At 36.3% G+C, this 20,491-nt stretch overlaps 1 protein-coding gene across 1 annotated transcript; it reads left to right on the forward strand.

Annotated features, from left to right (window-relative positions):
- The first annotated feature begins 15,803 nt into the window (after positions 1-15,803).
- LOC112801621 (ribonuclease 3) lies at positions 15,804-19,092 on the forward strand. Its single transcript, XM_025844447.2, has 4 exons — positions 15,804-16,105; positions 16,251-16,406; positions 17,844-18,042; positions 18,653-19,092. The coding sequence occupies exons 1-4, from the start codon at positions 16,004-16,006 to the stop codon at positions 18,874-18,876; spliced, it is 681 nt and encodes a 226-aa protein (XP_025700232.1). The 5' UTR covers positions 15,804-16,003; the 3' UTR covers positions 18,877-19,092.
- Positions 19,093-20,491: the final 1,399 nt, after the last annotated feature.

Here is a 20,491-nt window from a genome sequence, read left to right on the forward strand (position 1 = left end):
CATACCAACAATCTCTGTGGATTCGACCCTTACTCACGTAAGGTTTATTACTTGGACGACCCAGTACACTTGCTGGTTAGTTGAACGGAGTTGTGTCCACTCGTGCCAATTTCTAAAATCCAATTACAAGAAAATAGGAATCACAATTTCGTCCACCAGTGTCCGCAGCTCCAACCAGAAGACAATACTGTAGCAGTCACTCACAACTTTTATGACCGCCCCAATCAAGGGTACAATCAAGGTGGCAATTATAACCAAGGATGGCAGGATAATTCCAACCAAGGCTGGAGAGACAATTCTAACTTGGGTTGGAGGGACAATTCTAACAGAGGAGGCAGAGATAACAATAGAAATCAGAGGTGGAATAACAATAACAACAGGCAGCAGAATCAACTTTACAGAGCACCTCATTTAAGACAACCTCAAGCCCCTCAGCAAACCTCTCAGACCCCTAGCATCTCTTCATCCCCTAATACTGACTTACTACAAGCCATTGATCAGAGACATCAGGCTATGGAAGAAAATATTAAAGCAACTCTGAATACTTTCGCTTCTACTTTACAAACTCTTGTCTCACAGATGGGATCAACGCAAAATTCCAGTAACCAGTCCTCAAGCTCTGGTGGACTCCCCTCTCAACCATTCCCCAACCCAAAGGGTGGTATTAATGCCATTACCCTAAGGTCTGGAACCACACTGCAGGAGAGAATTCAGGAGGAGCCAAGCCCACCAGAAAACGCCTCTGCTGAAGAGGTTGTGGAATTAGAAGATGTTGAAGAGGAAGAGGACATACAGGACATACTAGAGAGAGAAGAAGCTCAATCACAGGAGAAAGCACCAAAAGGCGCAGACATTGCAGAAAACACCACTCCCATTCCATTTCCACAATTTGTAAGGAAGCCCAGGAAACAGTTGGAACCTAACCCCAAGATGGTAGAAATCTTCAAAAAGGTTGAGGTAACTATTCCCCTTTTTGATGTCATTCAACAGGCACGTAAATATGCAAAGTTTCTAAAAGATTTATGTATACATAAGGACAAAATTAATGAATTAGAAACTATTCCTTTAGGAAGTTCCATATCTGCTTTAATAGGAAGTTTACCTGAAAAATGTAGTGACCTAGGTCCTTGTATAGTTGGTTGTACTATTGGTGGTGTAGTAATTTATGATTGCATGTATGATTTGGGAGCATGTGTTAGTATTATGCCTTTATCTGTATATGATGTTTTAAGGCTCCCTCCCTTAAAAAGGTCGGCAGCTCGTTTTGTGCTGGCAGATAAAAGCATTATTATAGTAGCTGGAGTTGCTGAAGATGTTTTAGTAAACATTAAAGGGCTCACATTTCCCACTGGTTTCTATATCTTGGAGATGCCCAATAATGACTCAGATAGGCCATCATCAATTCTACTTGGCAGACCATTCCTGAAGACATCAAGATTCAAATTAGATGCTTTTTCAGGAATATATTCTTTTGAAATAGATGGCAGAATAGCAATCTTCAATTTGAATAGAGTCATAAACAACCCTCCAGAAGATCATTCCATCTTCCAGTGTGATGTCATAGATGAAGCTGTAGCTGAAATTCACCAGGAAGAGCTGGAAGAACAGTACACAGAACAAAGTCCAGGTGTGGGGACTCTATTAACTAACAATAAGGACACTTCTGAACTTTCACAAGCTCCAGACAATCCAGAGCCTGCCCATGACCAGAAGATTGAGTTGAAACCTCTCCCTCCACATCTTAAATACGCTTATCTTGAAGAAGGGCAGAAGTTTCCAGTTATTATTGCACAGGATCTTACTCCTGAACAGGAAGAGCAGCTACTTAATGTGCTGAGGAAGCACAAGAAAGCAATTGGGTGGAGTTTGGCAGACATTGTAGGCATCAACCCTCAAGTATGTGAGCACAGAATATTTTTAGAGGAAGGAGCAAGACCTGTCCGCCAACCCCAGAGAAGACTGAATCCCACTATTTTGGAAGTTGTCAAAAAGGAAGTGACCAGACTATTGGAAGCAGGTATCATTTATCCTATTTCAGACAGTGAATGGGTTAGCCCAGTACAAGTAGTGCCCAAGAAGTCTGGAGTCACTACAGTAAAGAACGAGCATGGAGAGCTCATAGCGACCAGAGTACAGAACGCGTGGAGAGTCTGCATTGATTACAGGCGTCTCAACCAAGCTACTCGCAAGGATCACTACCCTCTTCCATTCATTGATTAAATGCTGGATCGCCTGTCAGGTAAATCACATTATTGCTTTTTAGATGGTTACACAGGTTATTTCCAGATTCATATAGCTCCTGAGGATCAGGAAAAGACTACTTTTACATGTCCTTTTGGGAATTATGCTTACAAGAGAATGCCCTTTGGCTTGTGCAATGCACCAGCTACTTTTCAGAGATGCATGATGAGTCTTTTTTCTGATCTCATTGAGGACTGTATGGAAGTTTTTATGGATGATTTTAGCGTTTATGGTGATTCTTTTAGCCTTTGCTTGGATGGATTATCTAGAGTACTAGATAGATGTGTCAATACAAACCTTGTATTAAATTTTGAAAAATATCATTTTATGGTTAAACAAGGGATTGTATAAGGACATGTTGTATCTAATACTGGTATTTCTGTAGGCCCAGCAAAGGTGAATGTTATTTCCAGTTTACCTTACCCCTCCTCTGTGAGGGAAGTCCGTTCGTTCCTTGGCCATGCAGGTTTTTACAGGAGATTTATTAAGGACTTCAGTAAGGTAGCACTTCCCTTATCCAGATTGCTGCAGAAGGATATTGAGTTCGAGTTCAGTGAGAATTGTAAGCAAGCGTTCGATAAGTTGAAGACCAACCTGACTCAAGCTCCCATTGTGAGAGGACCAAACTGGAGCCAGCCATTTGAAATCATGTGCGATGCTTCCAACCATCCAGTAGGAGCAGCGCTAGCTCAGCGTGAAAGTACGGATCCTTTTGTTATTGCTTATGCATCTAAAACTTTAGACGCTGCCCAGTCCAATTATACTACTACTGAGAAAGAGCTTCTTGCTATTGTTTTCGCTCTGGATAAATTCCGAGCTTATCTACTTGGTACTAGAGTAGTAGTGTATTCAGACCATGCAGCTTTGAAGTATCTATTAGCTAAAAAGGAGTCCAAACCACGGCTCATACGTTGGATATTGCTTTTACAAGAATTTGATTTAGAAATAAAGGATAGGAGTGGTAATCAGAATCTAGTGGCAGACCACTTGAGTCGCCTTGAGCACATTAAGGATGATTCTACTCCTATAGATGATAATTTTCCATTTGATAACCTGCAAGCAGTATCTGAGGTAGCACCTTGGTATGCACCTGTAGCTAATTATCTAGTTAGCCGCACATTTCCTCCACATTTTTCTAAGCATCAAAGGGACAAGCTGAAAAGCGAGTCTAAATATTATATATGGGATGACCCATATTTGTGGAGATGTAGTGCTGATCAGGTAATTTGACATTGTGTATCTCAATCAGAATTCCAGTCCATTTTGGAGGCCTGTCACTCATCTGCGAGTGGAGGACATTTTGGCCCTCAAAGAACAGCTAGAAAGATCTTAGACTGTGGATTCTGGTGGCCTACTCTTTTTAGAGACACTGCTGAGTTTTGTAGATCTTGTCTTCCATGCCAAAAATTTGGTAATATATCTAGGAGGGATGAGATGCCTCAACAATTTATGCTTTTTTGTGAAATTTTTGATGTTTGGGGCATTGACTTCATGGGTCCATTCCCAAATTCTAATGGTCAATTTTATATATTATTAGCTGTGGATTATGTTTCCAAGTGGGTGGAAGCAATTCCCACCCGCACTGATGATGCTAACACTATTGTTTCCTTTGTGAGAAACCATATTATTTGCCGCTTTGGATCACCACGAGCAATCGTGAGCGATCAAGGCACCCATTTCTGTAACAGGAGACTAACAGGATTGATGAAGAAGCATGAGATAATTCATAAGATCGCAACAGCATACCATCCTTAGACCAATGGACAAGCCGAGGTGTCAAACAGAGAGATAAAGCGTATCTTGCAGAAGATAGTCAAACCTCACAGAAAAGACTGGAGCACCAGATTGCAAGTTGCATTATGGGCATACAGGACAGCATACAAAACACCCATTGGAATGAGCCCTTTCCGCTTAGTTTATGGAAAAGCTTGTCATCTCCCAGTTGAAGTAGATTACAGAGCCTTTTGGGCAGTCAAGGAGTGCAACATGGGAATTGAGCAAGCTAGAGCTGAAAGGAAGTTGCAACTGCAAGAACTGGAGAGCCTTCGCCTAGAAGCTTATGAGAACTCAAGAATATACAAGGAAAAGATGAAGGCTGTGCATGATCAGCACATTAGGAGGAAAGAGTTCCAACCTGGGGATTTAGTCCTCCTTTACAAATCTCGACTAAGACTCATGCCAGGCAAGTTGAGATCGAGATGGGAAGGTCCATACAGGGTAGAGAAGGCCGAACCATACGGAGTTTATCACCTAAGCCACCCTTCACACTCTGAACTTATTAAAGTTAATGGACAACATCTGAAGCTGTACCATGGAGAGAAGCTGCAGAAAAATAAGGAGCTTGAGATCTTCCTCTTGGAAGATCCCCACAGGCCAGAGGATTGAGCTACTGGAGCGTCCAACTTACGGACGTTAAAGCAAAGTGCTAGGTAGGAGACAACCCACCATGGTATGATCGTTCTTTTCTTTTTATCTTTAGTTTTTCCTAGTCAATAACTCTTCTCTTTATTAGCACCTTCATGCATCTGCATTCGCATTTTATAAAAAAAAAAGAGCTGCGCGACACGATCGCATCAGCGACACGTCCGCGTCGTAGGAAGAGGTGAGAAAATAAAAAGCGTACAGAGAGTCACGCCGGAGCGTGGCTGGAGGCGTGCTAATGGAACAAATCATCCCACGCGACCACATCACTGACGCGTTCGTGTCACATGGGATTCCTGGCCTTCCACGCGATCACATGCCCCACGCGACCGCGTGCCCTGGATTTCGACGTAAAAGGGTGCACAACCAATTATTGTGTTGGAGTGGTGCTGGATTGGTGCTGAACGCACAATTCTACCCACGCGGCCGCGTGACCCACGCGACCGCGTCATATTCCTCTAAAAAGCCCACTCACACGATCGCATACCCCACGCGATCGCGTCACCCCAATTTTGGCAAATTTATCTATTTGAACAGAGAGTTGTGCAGCCGCGAGGCTGTACTCGCGCTAGAAGCACAATATGGGTCACGCGACCGCGTCACCTACCTTACAGCACAATCACGCGAACGCGTGCCCCACGCGGCCGCGTCGTTTGCGCCTCACAGCTCCACCAAAACTGCCAAATTATCTTATCTTTCTCTCCTCCAAATCCTAATTTTTGTTTTCCCTCCTTATTTCCCCTTCTCCCTTCTCCCTTCTACCCCACCCCTCACTCTCTCTTTCTCTCACCTCCATTAACAAGGTTTTCTTTTCTTTCTTCCCTTCTTCCATTCTTATCATTATTCTTATTTTAGATGTTATTTTCTTTTCTTTTCTTTTTCTTTTCTTTATCATTATTTTCTTTCTTCTTATTTCCTTTTTACATGGTGCTAGCATATTTATTTGAGCCATCATTCCTCATTATTTGCTTGTGGATTATTGTACTTTGTTTGACACTTATATCTTATTCTCAAAAAAGGATTGCTTGCATGTTTACTTTAATACTTTCTATGCCTTATTTACCATGCATGCTATGTGTTTGTGAAAAGGCCCATATGGCTCATGCGACCGCGCGGAAAGGAAAAGCACAAGTGACGCAGAGGCGTGGACGACGCGAACGCGTGGCACGGAAAAATGCGAATGACGCGTCCGCGTGGACGATGCGATCGCGTGACATGCGCGATCTGCATAATCTGCAGATTTCGCTCGGTGCGGTTTTGGGCCTGTTTTGACCCAGTTCTCGGCCCAAAATAGCATACTAGAGCCAGAGAACATGCAGAAACGAAAAACAACATTCATTCTACACAGTTTTAAGTTTTTAGATCTAGTTTTTACTCCTCCTCTAGGTTTTCTCTCTACACAAATGATACTTTTAGGATATTATATTTCTACTACTTTTGCATTGGGATATTGAGAAGAGTTATTTCCTCATCAAGATTTCGTCATTCTAGTTCGTTCTCTTAACTTTGTTTATTTCTTCCATGTTGTTTGCCTTGTTCAATTTTGTCATTGGAATACTTTTATGATTATTTAATACAAGAATTATTTCTTTCATTTTAATCCATTTTACCTTCCAATAATCATGTCTTCTTTTGATTCCCTTTCATATGTTATGGATTTATTATTTACAATGAGTGAGTAGTTCCCTAACTTGATGGGGAGTTGATTGAAAGGAACCAATTGAGTTGGAAGGCTTGAAAGAAAGATTGTAATTGGGTTTACTGTTGGATTTCCTTCTAGTCACTAACATCAATCCCTTTTAATTAAGTGGGTTGCAAATTGTGAACAGACGTAGCATTCCAACGTGTTTGACTTTTCTTTGCCTAGTAAGGGATAACCAAACAGAATAACTTTTAATTATCAATTAATCTTGAGAGTACTCCAGCTATAATAGGAATTCCAACTAATCAACTCCCAGTCAAGGCTTTTATTTACATTGTTCAAATTCATCAATTTAATTTTCTGTTATTCAACTCAAACCTTTTTGAAAACATCTAATTGATAAAATAGTACACCTTTCTGCAACTTGTTGGGAGACGGCCTGGGATTCATACTCCCAGTATTTCAAATTTGAATTTCTGTGACATTTTTAAATTGATAAGTGGATTTCCGGTGAGTTAAGAACTATACTTGCAACGTACACATTTTCATAATTTTTAATTCACCAATTTTCGCTGCATCACCAGCTTAGAGCTCTTTGCGGCTTTAAGAGGAAAAGGGAGATGGCTCGTACTCAGAGCTGGCGCACAGGGTTCAATAAGGTTCCACACTTCAACTCGAAGCGCACGGATTGGTATCATGCTCAATTGAATGGATCACGGAGAACGTTTGGTCACCATGGTGAGAATCTATTTTTTAAACCGCCCGGATGGAATCATGTAGATCAAGACAGAGGCGGATTTAAAAGCAAAGCTTGGGATCATGGATCCTATCCTGACATTCGTCATCCCGGGAGCCTGAAAATTTGTTTGTAGCTGCTCAGAAGCTTTACACGCCTAGTTTGGGACCCCGGAGGCTATTGGCATTCCAAGTATTGGTGGAGATTTCTGGATGAATTTAAACATAAGCCGCCATAACAGGAAGCTCAACCAATGTCCAACTTAAGGACTTTAACTAAAAGTGCTAGGTGGGAGACAACCCACCATGGTATGATCGCTTCTTTTTCATTTTTATTTAGTTTTATCTGTTTTCGAGTTTTATTTTATTTTATTGTATTGAATCTGGAATTTTGCATAACATTCATATTAGCATTGCATTCTGCATACTGCATTAATAAAAAAAAAAGCACGCACGCGATGCGGCAGCGTCGCTGACGTGTCCGCGTCACATGTGCGTTGTGAAGAAGAGAAATCGAACAGAGAGTCATGTGAGAGCGTGGCTGGAGGTGTGCCAGTGGCACAAATCATCCCACGTGACTGCGTCCGCGTCACATGGGAATAATGGCCTCCCACGCGACCGCGTGACCCATGCGGCCGCGTGCCCTAATTTTCGACGTACAAAGGGTGCACAACGAATTATTGTGCGAGAGTGGTGCTGGATTGGTGCTGGATGCACAATCTCTATCATGCGACCGCGTCGCCGACGCGTCCGCGTCATTCCCTTCTCAAGCCCACTCACGCGATCGCATGCCCCACGCGATCGCGTCACCCCAAATTTGGCAAAAATAAAAATTCGAACAGAGAGTTGTGCGAGCGCGAGGCTGCCCTTGCACCAGTAGCATAACCTGAGTCACGCGTCCGCGTGACTGACGCGACCGCGTCGATTAATTTAAGCGCAAGTCGCGCGACCGCGTCCGCGTCGCTTGCACCGCACAACTTTTTCAACACAGCCAAATATCTTATCTTTTCTTCCCTGTATCTAATTCTTTTCTTCCTTTCTTATTTCTTTTCTTCTTTCTTCTCCCTTTTCTTACTTTCTTCTTCTCATCCCTCTTCACTTCTATTTAATTTTTTTCATAGTTTCATTCATTGCATTATTTTCATTGGTGTTAGAAATTTATTTATTTTGCTTGTGGGTTATTCAAGGAATTGTTTGACAATTATATATTATTTTTTATAGGGCTTCTTGCATGTTCTAATTAATATTTTCAATAACATATTCACCATGCATGCTAAGTGTTTGTGAAAAAGCCCGTATGGCATTGTGCATTATTTTAAATTATTCTCTTCTACTATTCAATGCTTGCTTTTCACAAATTTTCTTTACTATTTTATTAATTAAATATAATTATCAATACAAACGTTATTTTTAGTTTCTCACGACTAACAATACATTAAAGCTTTTGATGCTTGATCTATGCTACTCATGCCCTTGCCGGCATGCTAATAAACATCTTGTATCCAATACTCCCCATGCCTTGCTATATTTCCATTGATGAACTGATCACATGGAGTCGCGACCATGTCTTTCACTATTTTTTTTACTTGGCATGATTATCACTCATACCGCCCTCCTCTTTGCTCTGTCCTTTTGACTTCATGTCCCTTTCTCTTCTCCCTTTTTCAGGCTGGCCACCAAAACGGGTAAAGAGAAAGCTTCTACAACGAGCAACAGATGAGGAACCACAACACCCACCCACCTGTGCAATCTTTAAGTGTGGGGAGGTCGATACCGATCTCCACGGGTTAGTTAGTCCCTTCTCAACACCAACTTTTGTTTTTCATTGTTGCATTTGCATGTTTGATTGCATGTTTGCTTTTTGTGCATATTTTACCACTTGGTTAAAGTAATATTTTCTTTTTCAAGAAATTTTTATAGTATTTCACTAATTTGAATAAAACTTTTTGAAAAACTTGTTTGAAGAAATATTATTTTAGAACATAGTTTAGAGCTCGAACACACAAAACTAGTGAGATTTTGAGCCTATTTGATTGGTTGCATTTTATCAACCAATATTTTATTTTTGGTGTGTGTTTTTCTCTCTAAAATTGTGATCTTTGTCTTGCTTAATTCTATATTCCCATTGTTTGATGTATGCATGCACTGATATGATTGAGGCCCTTGTTTCACTAAGCTCACATACCCATATGCCCTTACCCTTTTATTATCCTTTGCAAACCAATTTAAGCCTAATATACCCATTTGTTCTCTACTCTAGCTCATTACTAACTCTAAGCGGAAAACAATAATGTCCTTAATTTGAATCCTTGGTTAGCTTAGACTAGTAAAAGTGCTAATGATTTAAGTGTGGGGAAGTTGGGTTTGAAAATATTTGGTTTGAATAATTGGGTGTTGTATATTTTAGTGAAAATGTGCAAAATAATGGTTGAGCACATGTTATTTCATTCAATACTTTAATTATATGCATTGAAAAAAAAGTAAAAAAGAAAACGAAAAGAGCAATTAATAAAAAGGGGACAAAATGCCCCAAAATAAATAAGTGAAATCAATGCATATGAGCTGCACTCAAAACTTAAAATGCATAAATATGTAAACACAGTTAATGGGAAGTTAGATTTTGCATTTCAATTAAATGGATTGCGTTAAGTTAGGTGGAAAGTTTATGTTAATTAAGGATTCAGATTTTAGTCCACTTGGCCAAATACAAACCTACCTTGACCCTAACCCCATTACAACCCTTAAAAGACCTCTTGATTTGTGTATTGGTGCATTAAATTTTTTGTTGAATGTTAGATGAAGAGCAAGCTATAGAAAGCAAGATTAGTAGAGAATTGACCCTAGATACTTGAGAGTTAGAATGATATACACTACTAGTAAGGGTTCAGTGCTTAATTCTATGTTCCCTGCTTTTATGAGCTATCTTCTTCTTGCAAGTTATTTATATTGTATTTTGTGATTTGAATTAGTAAAATCCAGTTCATGTTTATTCTTGAAAGATTTATTTACTTTTTCACCAAGTAGGTAGAATCATTTTAGCATGTAGTTGCATTCACATTCATAGGTTGCATTGCATGAGTCTTGTCTTTCCCTACTCATTTATTTGGTCTCCTTAAGTTTAGCATGAGGACATGCTAATGTTTAAGTGTGGGGAGGTTGATAAACCACTATTTTATGGTTTACAATGTGTTTAATTGTGTGGTTTTATCATGGTCTTTACCCACTTATTCATATAATTAGCATACATTTATATTTCCTTCCTAAAATTATTACATGATTGAAAACATGCTTCTTTGGTCTTAATTTAGCTAATCTTAATCCTCTCTTATTACCATTTGATGCCTTGATCTGTGTGTTAAGTGTGTCAGGCTTCATAGGGCAGGAATGGCTTAGAGAATGAAGAAGAAGTGTGCAAAGATGGAAGGAATACAAGGAATTGAGGAGATGACCAGCGAAAAGTCACGCGGTCGCATTGCTCACGCGACCGCGTGAACTAGAAGAAATCAGAGTGACGCGACCGCATGGCTCACGCGACCACGCGGATTGGAAAAGCACAAGTAACGCGGAAGCGTGGACGACGCGAACGCGTGGTAGGGAAAAACGCGAATGACGCGTCCGCATGGATGACGCGATCGCGTGACGTGCGCGATCTGCAGAATTACAAAAGTTGCTGGGAGAGATTTTGGGCCGCATTTCAACCCAGTTTTTGGCCCAGAAACACAGATTAAAGTCAGGAAACTTGCAGAGACTTTGGGGGATGCTTTCATAATTCACTTTCCATGATTTAGATTTAGTTTTGAGAGAGGTTCTCTATTCTCTCTCTTTAGGATTAGGATTTAGATTTAGGATTTTATTTGCTTCAAGGATTATCTTTTTACCAGGTTCAATGTTCTTTTGCTTGACAGTTATCTCTTATTTTCAGATACCATTAATGCTTGCTTGTATTAGTTATGTTACCTATTTGGCCTATGCTACATTCATGTTATGATTTTCTTATTTAATGTTATTTGAGGTATTTCAGTTTAATATTGCCTTCTTTTATTTATGCCATTGATTATTCCTAATCTGAAGATATTTTATTCCAATAGATTTAATTTCTTTTCCTTTTAGTCTTGGTTAAGAAATCAGTAACTCAGGAGTTATCTTAGCTCAATATAATTGATAACTGTTATCTTGCTAATTGAACTGAACTTCAATAATCCCAACCTTTTCTTAGGAAATAAATAGGATTCGAAGGTCTAACTAATTAGTCCCTTGACTTTCCTTTGCTTTAGCAAAGGTTAACTAAGTGGAATTAAGATTCAACTTTCATTATTAGTGATAAGAATAACTAAGTCTGGACTTCCAATTTCTCATACCTTGCCAAAGGGTTTGCTTCACAGTATTTATTTATTTTAATTGCCATTTAAATTATTTGCCATATTAATTCTTCATTCTCAAACCCCAATTTACAATCTCCATAACCAAAAATAAGAACATACCTCCCTGCAATTCCTTGAGAAGACGACCCGAGGTTTAAATACTCGGCTATCAATTTATTTAGGGGTTTGTTACTTGTGACAACCAAAATGTTTGCACGAAGAAATTTCTATTGGTTTAGAATCTATATCTACAACGCGACTATTTTTATAAAATTCTTTACTAGCAAAAATCCTAACGTCAACGGCCATCACTTTGAGATCTTTTTTTCGGTGTTGATTTTGACTTCCCCGATACGTCTTTGCCTGTGATGACGTTTACTATGATGGTTGGGTCTTCCTCTGGGCTTTCCTTGGGGGTTGTTTTTGCGTTCTTGGGTTGCGCCCTTCTCTTTCTGGTGACCTGTCTCTCTCCGCACGTTTTGGTTCTCTGATGAATTTGGCGAACTCTGAGAGCTTGCCGTCTCGTATGGCTTGTTCGAGGGCATCTTTAAGGTCGAAACAGTCTTGTGTCCTGTGCCCGTAACCTCGGTGGTAGTCGCAGTATAGGGTTTTGTTGCCTCCTGTTCTTTCTTTGAGTTGTCGGGCTTTCGGTATGATGCCTCAATCTGCTATTTGGTGGTATATCTCGGTAATTGGTGCTGTCAGGGGCGTGTAATTAGAGAATTTGCCGATTCTTGGTGGTCGGCTTGTGTTTGTTAATTTGGGGTGGTCTCTTTGATTTTCTCTGGGTGGTGGGTTATGTCGTGGTGCCGAGTTGCCGTGTTGGGTGTGGTTGTGTTGCCGCTTGTTGGTAGCGACGACCTGGCTGACCTCCTCGTCATTGATGTAATCCTTGGCAACATTTTGGATCTTGTGCATGGTCCACACTGGTTTGGTAGTGAGGTGCTTGCGGAAATCTTCATTCATGAGCCCGTTGGTTAAGTAGAGGCTTGCGACGGAGTCCGTGAGTCCGTCGACCATTAGGCATTTGTCATTGAAGCGGTCGAGGTATTTCCTCGTAGACTCGTCCTGTTTCTGTGTGATCCCTAGCAGGCTGATGGGGTGTTTGGCTTTAGTGATTCTGGTTGTAAATTGGGCCATGAACCTTCGCGAGATGTCGTGGAAACTGGCTATAGCTCCGTTAGGGAGGGCGTTGAACCATTTAATGGCTGGTCCGGCTAGGGTTACCGGAAAGGCTCTGCATCGGACTGCGTCAGCTGCTCCTTCTAGGTTCATCCTAGCCTCGAAGGCCGTCAGGTGTTCCTGGGGGTCTTTGGTTCTGTCATACTTCATGTCAGTGGGTTTATCGAAACCTTTGGGGGGTTTTGCTTTCAAGATCCTTTCCGTGAAAGGTGTGGCTCCCATTATCGTGTGGTCGTTTCTTGTGCGCTTGGTCTCTCGGTGCCCCCGATCTTCGTCCGAGTCGTGCTGACGACTTAGATCTCGGGAAGCGCTGCGGTTGTGCCTTTTGCTGTATCGCTGTTCTGGCGATTTTTCTCGCCTGTGGTCGCGCGAGGTGATGCGATCGTCTCTCCTGTCGTGTCGCCGAGTTGGCGATCTGCCGTGGCGAGATTTTGATCTGGAAGTTGCATGGCTTCCGTGTTCGTTATTGTATCTTTCCTTGGCGGTCAATCTGCCTTCGAGTTCCTGGACCCGGAGGCAGAGATCTTGGATGATTTGTGCCGCTTTGTCTCCTGTTTTCTCAGGGTGTTGCGGTTCCGTGACGACGTGGTCATTTTTCTTATTCTGTGTGTGGTGGATGGTGCTTGCTATCCTTCCTTGGTTTGCGACCTCCTGGTGTTTTGGGGTCGGATTCCTTATTCGAGAGTCATCCCGGCTTGGGGAGGCTTCTTCAAGTACATCCCCCATTCCGGTTTAGTCGGCGCAAGTCCCCACAGACGGCACCAATGTACAAGATGTCTCTTGTACGGGTTGAGGGATGGATCGGGAACTTGCGGGTCGAGGCAGATGCCGGATCGCTTGACTAGAGCAATGGGGGGATGGTACCTGCAAAGACACTCCGACGCTCAAGTCAGAATGGATCTGAGAGGTATTAGGTGTGAGGAATGAATGATTACCTGGGGGACCTGGGTCCTTTATTTATAGGTGATGGTAGTTATCTTATCTTATCTTGCTTGGCTAAGATAAGGGAGGCGTTTGAATTCAAAAGTTGGTTAGGAACTCTAGAAGGCCGACTTCGGGCCCTCTAGAAAGGCGAGACAGGTTAGACCCGAGTAATCGGGTTTAGGCGTAATCCTAGGTCATGGATCCGTGAGCTGAATCCGTAACAATATGTAATTTAATTAATTTTTAATATTAATTTATATTTTAATATATATTTTATATTAATAACTAATTTTAATAATTAATTTTAGTGTACATATAATATATTTTTAATGTGGTTCACAACACCCTTAATAATTAAGGGTGCGTGGCTATATATATTTCAATTAAGATCTCATTAATTATTAAATTATGTGAACTCCTCCTAACTTATTAGTCGTGATCTAGATTACACTAATGTGCATGGATTACACCCAAGAAAATGTTCTAAATAATAGTTTAATCATGAAAGAATACTACCAAATGCAAGAAATGATTGAAAAATAAGTAGTAACAAGAACGCATTTTATTTGATCTCCTCCTTATAAGGATTAAGATATTAATTAGTTCAAATCCTGAAAATTATCTACAAATAATATTCAAAATGAATTTGGATTACGAAACTACTATCTAGCTGTTTAATTTCTTAACAAAGCATGTTCAATAGACAGGGATTAAGGTACATGAAATTAAAGTGCACCATAGCCAGCTCGATCTCTCACAGGGACTTCATTTCTTGCACGAAACGAAAGAGTCAAGATAACTTAACTAGTTAACTTCGTTCTCTGGCCATGAAGCATGAATTTTAATGGACACCACACATTAATTCAATAAAACTTGACTTTAATATTATCACTAACAATTAAACTCCTTGCATTGCATTGCTTCCATATTTATGTTATGTTCTTATTTTACGTATCACATTAAGGTTAGTTCCTAAGGTAACATTTTCTTCTCCCCTAATATATGGATGTGCTAGCCCTCATTGCCACGAAGACGCAGAGAGGAAAAATGAGGATAGAGACTTGAATATTCGAATATGCCATTATTTGTTCGGTGAGATAGGTGTCTTATAAACTTGACCCCAAAATAAATATTCATTAAACTCTTAACTAACGAGAGAGGGCATAGATGTATGTACTAATGTATATTATTAGCATGTATATTCACAACCCTCTGAGTGTAATTAAAAATAAATAAATATATAATAGTAATATATAATATAATATATATAACAATGAAATAAAGTTGCATTGTGATTATTTAAACTCAACTGAAGGTATCTTGTTTCTAAAGATGATAGTAAAAAATTATTAATAACTAGTTTGACATACTTAATTAAAATGTTTAATATAATATATATATCATCATTTTAGTTATCATCTTTAGAAGACATTTTTTTTATCAGTAGTTACCTTAATTGAATTATCTGATAAAACAACTCCAACAACATACATTTTGTTTATATATATGAAAACAATGTTTATAAAATTAACAAATTTTATTAATTTTAGTTAATATTTAGCTAATTTTAAATATTAAAGACTACTAAATTCTAATAATATAAAAATAAAGGATTAGTTAAAAATATTAATTTATTATATTAATAAAAAGTATTAGTCTTTAATATTTATTCATCTTTCTGTCTGTGGTGAACTCTCTATATATATTTTGAGAGGAATAAAAGCAACCGACAATAAATGAAAAAAAATTTACATATTTAAAAATTTGAAAAATTTGTGAGAGAAAAAAATAAAAAAAAAGTCGATAATAAATAAAAATTACATATTTAAAATAGAATAATATTAGGAAATAAATTTTTTTCAGGTAACATCGATTATTTTTTTAAAATTATTTTTTATCTTAAATTTTAGACTCTAAATCTTAAATTATTATAACTATAATTTAAAAATTGGCTAATGTTGACCGACTAAAAGTTTACTTTTTTTTTTGAAAAATTATATATTTAAGATTTAAAAATTTATACATTTAAAATTCATGTTTTCTGGTTAGTAACTAACAATAAAACACAAAATTATTTTCTTTCTTTTTTTTGTTTCAATTTTGTAATACAAGAAAGTGTTATTTTGGATTTTTAGTAGATTATTTTATAATGCAACAAGCCTTTGATGACACACGCAAGAATAGTTAGGTGAGATAAATGAATACAAGATGATGTAGTATACGATTTTTCCAATTCGCATATTCCATCCATCATTATCATGTGACTTATAAGTTCAACATCATCAATACATTATAATAAGTTGCAAATTACTTTCACGTCTATAATCTATATATAAGTATATTAGCATATTACTCTACAACACAAATTATTTGTCAATATCATCGATTGTTTCGTTTTGCTTTTAAAGTGCCAATCAATCAAAAATTCTCAAAATCTATCTCACATTTTTTAAGTTCCTTGAGAAACAAAGCTAGAGTTGGATAGATACAATTAAACATGAAATCCAACTTTTCCTTGTTGTCCAAGCTTTTGATATTGCAATACCTATCAGTTCTATGCCTCTCTCAGGATTTTGATTTCTTCTACTTTGTTCAGCAGGTAAATATATAATTCGTATTCATGAGTAGTTCTTCTAATCATGAACAATAATGTTGTATTTTAATTTTATTTTTATTTGAATTTTTCATTCTTATGATGAATAGCTTCATATTCATTTGAATTATTATTATTGTGAATTTTGCAGTGGCCAGGAGCATACTGTGACACCAAGCAGAGCTGCTGTTATCCGAAGACCGGGAAGCCGACGGCGGATTTCAGTATTCATGGACTCTGGCCTAACTACAAGGATGGTTCATGGCCCTCAAACTGTGATCCTGACAGTGTCTTTGATAAATCTCAGGTACTTGAATTAACATTTTTAATTTGAAAAAAGAATCAAAGAAATTAAAAGATGGTGATGATCATGGAAAGCAGAGGTCCTAAATACTACTATTTGTTTGATACTTATGTAGGAATAGAACAGCAAAACATGACTAATAATATATTATCATTGAAATTTGCTCTACCCATCCATGGCTAGGATCTCCAAGCTTTCTTCTCGTTCAAGATCCATGCAGGAAAATAGTTCTTATATATTAACAACTTTAATACGTAAATTTAAATACATTCACACACGTAAATATGGGTGTATTTTTTTTTTTTCATTTTTGATATAGTTCATTTATTAAATTTGGTATATAACACCTATTAAATCTAAGCACAAAAAGATAAATAAAATAAGAATGCATGAAATTATCGAATTATTACAACTAATTGATGTGTTGTAGATTGAATATTTAAACTTTTATATATAAATTCAGTATATAAAAAAAATTTTCCTTCACATAAAAATTGGTGGGTCTATAAGAAATATATTACATAATGTTAGGAAAATTCACTTTATTATCGTGATTGCATTGTAAAAAAAAATAACATGTTAATCTTATGCATATACGAGACGTTACCTCTGTCCATATTGTTGTTGGTAGAGTCAAGATCAATTTTCAACAACCTCTTGATCACCGTACACAAACCGACAAAATATCTTAATTTTGTAATTTGATTTTTATTGCTCGTTGATATTCGTTCATCTAGCTGATGTTATAGATCTTAGTATTTTTTCTTTTTTCTTTTTTTTTTAAATTTTCTCTCTCAAATAATCAGTTATAGATCTTAGCTATTGTTATTTGTTATACAGTTTTCCCAATTTATTATTGTTTTGGAATTGAACAAAATAAATTTGAGTTGTACACATCCCATCCTCTGTTTGTTGATACGTGCACACTTTAATAAAGAAATAAAAGTGTTAGGTTAATGCTAAATCATAACAAAAAGGATAAGGGAGCCAGAAATTAGGTTGAAAAGACCTACCCATGCCTTTCAGATAACAAGCAACAAGTAGTATCACCATGTATTTTGTCCAACATTATTATTTTCTCTAAATATTTTCTTTCTGCGTCCGAAATCATATCCAACTATCATCATGATTCCTGTTAAAATTTTCGTAATATGCTTTCTCAACCGTAATAGATGAAAAAAGAAAAAAAAAATCGGTAGGTATGTGAACACAAATCTATTGTTTCATGCATATATAATGTTAGTAAAATTACATAAATAACAACAAGACGTATCTTAAATAAAATAGTAGGTTTCACTTTTTATTACTAGTATGTAAAATGTAAAATGTACGTTACGTTAAAATGGGTTAAAAAAAGGCCATTGATCAATCACAATTCATAAGTTAAGCAAATATGCTTAAGTATTTGATAGGAATGATGATATTTGATGTAATATATAGGTGTCAGACTTGATAAGTAACATGGAGAAGAATTGGCCATCATTGAGTTGCCCAAGTAGCAATGGAATGAGGTTCTGGTCACATGAATGGGAGAAACATGGTACCTGCGCCGAATCTGAGCTTGATCAGCATGAATACTTTGAAACTGCTCTTAAATTGAAGCAGAAAGCCAACCTTCTTAAGGCCCTCAAGGATGCAGGTACCTAAAATGCAACCTACAAATACAAATACAATACCCACAAATTCAACTTTATAAAATAGAAAATAATAAGATAAGATGATTCATTTTAGCTTCTCACTAAAATAAAATATGATATATTTTAAATGAGTATATATATATATAAAAATAAGTGGCACAATATTCTTCTTAAAAAATCTTAATTTTAGTTTTTAATGGAAATCTATATCTATAATTTTATAAATCTCAAAAAAATCAATATATTTTGATAATTAATTTTTATGAAATCATTTCTCCTAAAAATTTAAGGTCCATGTGAATTTTATATAAGTTTTTTATTTATTTTATGTTATTTTTTATTTTCTTTTAGGAGAACAACAAAGATTAAATTTTAGATCTTTTAAATCATAAAAATTTTAATATTATTTAATGAAATTATTTTTTTTATAAATTTAAATTGATAAAAGAAGGCAGATGAATATTATATCTCTAACATTAATTAAAGTTATAAAACACGTGTATGTAATGTATAATGTTGTCTAAGTTAAGAATTGCTAAATATAATTTATCATTTTATCCTAATTAAATTAGCGAAAACATGTTATAGTGATTTAATGAAAATGTGTTGCAGGAATAGAACCAGATGATGAATTTTATAGCTTAGAGAGCATTTCAGATGCTATAAAAGAGGGAACAGGTTTTACTCCAGGAATTGAGTGTAACAAGGACTCGGCACATAACAGCCAACTCTACCAAGTTTACATGTGTGTGGACACTTCTGGTTCAGATCTCATTGAGTGTCCTCTACTTCCAAAGAGCAAATGTGGTTCACAAATTCAATTTCCAAAGTTTTAAAGAGAATTTAGTTATTGAGCAGCTAGCTAGAACCTGCTTTAATTTAATTTGTATCTTGTATTTGATACTTGAAAGTCTTTATATTATTTTTAGCTTTCTTCCAAATAAAAGTGCAAGTGATGGATCGCCAATCTTCCTGTGAGGATTGTAAATGAGTTATTAGCTTGCTATTACATGTTCAAGAAGGAATTTAATGCTAATCTCGTTTATTTTAAATTTTAATCTAAAAACGGAATCATAGAATAGATCCGACGTGTCTAAAATAAGTTCAACTAATAATTTTGATGGCATTATTAGATATGTCATTTTTATGAATAATTTGATTAAACGAGAATCAACCAAAGTTTTAAAAGAAGAGTGCTGGTGAAATTTAATAAATATAAAACATTAATATATAAAATAAATAAATAAAGATTTTTGAATAGATAATATTTTAAAATAACAAATGTAACCTTTTGTTTTTAAATAAATAAATATAAAACATATAAATATATAAAAATATAATTTTTTTATTTATTAAGTTCAATTATTATGCAGTAAAATTTTATAATATTAAAAAAATTATATTAAAGTATTATTCTTAAATTACAATATATAAAACACAAAATAATTAAATTTTATTTTATACTTGAAAAATGAATAGATTGTTTCATTAAAAAATTAAAAAACCTAATAAACGACTAGTTTTGTTAAGAATATTATTATCTAACATAAATTATTTTATCCAAATATATCTAAATATGTATTTTATTCAAAATACTATATATAGTACATGAAAATCTATGTTGCTCTTTTTTCACTTTTTATTTAAAAACACTTGAATTTTTTATTTATACTTTGAAAGCATAGAAATAGAAAATAAGAAACAAATTTGTTTAATTTTTTAAAAAAAGAAATAGGTAAAAATTTGTTTTTGCTAAAGCAAAAATTAGGAATGACATGAAAATTCAAATTATCAAGACTTAATATATCCTATTTCAATCAGGATGGTTTAAGTATGGAATTGAAAAAGTTTATACCATATCTAATATTTTGTTGTTAACCCGAATTAATCAAGTTGAAGGGAGACAAAAACTCATACACGTACAAGTAAAATCATACTTCAAATTTCTACCAATTACTTATTATAGAAACACTTCTGGAAACTATCATTTCTACATTCCCTAAATTAATATCAAGAAGTCTTGCTTCTCTTCCTGATATTCCAATTGGTTGGTGCTTAGTAACTTTGCTTGTCGAAATCATTTGGCAATACCCTTATTCTATAGAAAAGAAAGAGACTACTATTTCATAGTAGTTTTAGGACAATTTAGTTGATGGAACTGCTTGAACTTGAGAAAGGAATTGAATCAAGTTAACTCAAAACTAAAATGTTTTAGTTTTATTTTTGTAAAAATTAAATATGTAGGAGATTTTTTTATTTTGTCTCATAACAGAAATAAAACAGAGAAGAGAAGAAGAGATAGAGCCCAACATGTATTTTAGTTCGGTTTCTATGTGTCATGAAATCTATATCCAGTCTCCACCACAACCATGGTACACTACGCCAAATTTAACATATAGCTACATTTAATTTGTGACCCTTATTTTAAGGGTCTCTATGAATTTATATAGT

The sequence above is a fragment of the Arachis hypogaea genome, chromosome 5 (assembly GCF_003086295.3).
Source record: "Arachis hypogaea cultivar Tifrunner chromosome 5, arahy.Tifrunner.gnm2.J5K5, whole genome shotgun sequence".
Classification (NCBI taxonomy): domain Eukaryota; kingdom Viridiplantae; phylum Streptophyta; class Magnoliopsida; order Fabales; family Fabaceae; genus Arachis; species Arachis hypogaea.

What these genes read in the sequence shown, in the direction of transcription:
- LOC112801621 (XM_025844447.2), top strand. Translation starts at nt 16,004, where the DNA reads ATGAAATCCAACTTTTCCTTGTTGTCCAAGCTTTTGATATTGCAATAC. An exon ending in GTGTCTTTGATAAATCTCAG is followed by an intron (nt 16,407 to 17,843) that starts GTACTTGAATTA and finishes TGTAATATATAG; the next exon opens with GTGTCAGACTTGATAAGTAA. An exon ending in TAAGGCCCTCAAGGATGCAG is followed by an intron (nt 18,043 to 18,652) that starts GTACCTAAAATG and finishes AATGTGTTGCAG; the next exon opens with GAATAGAACCAGATGATGAA.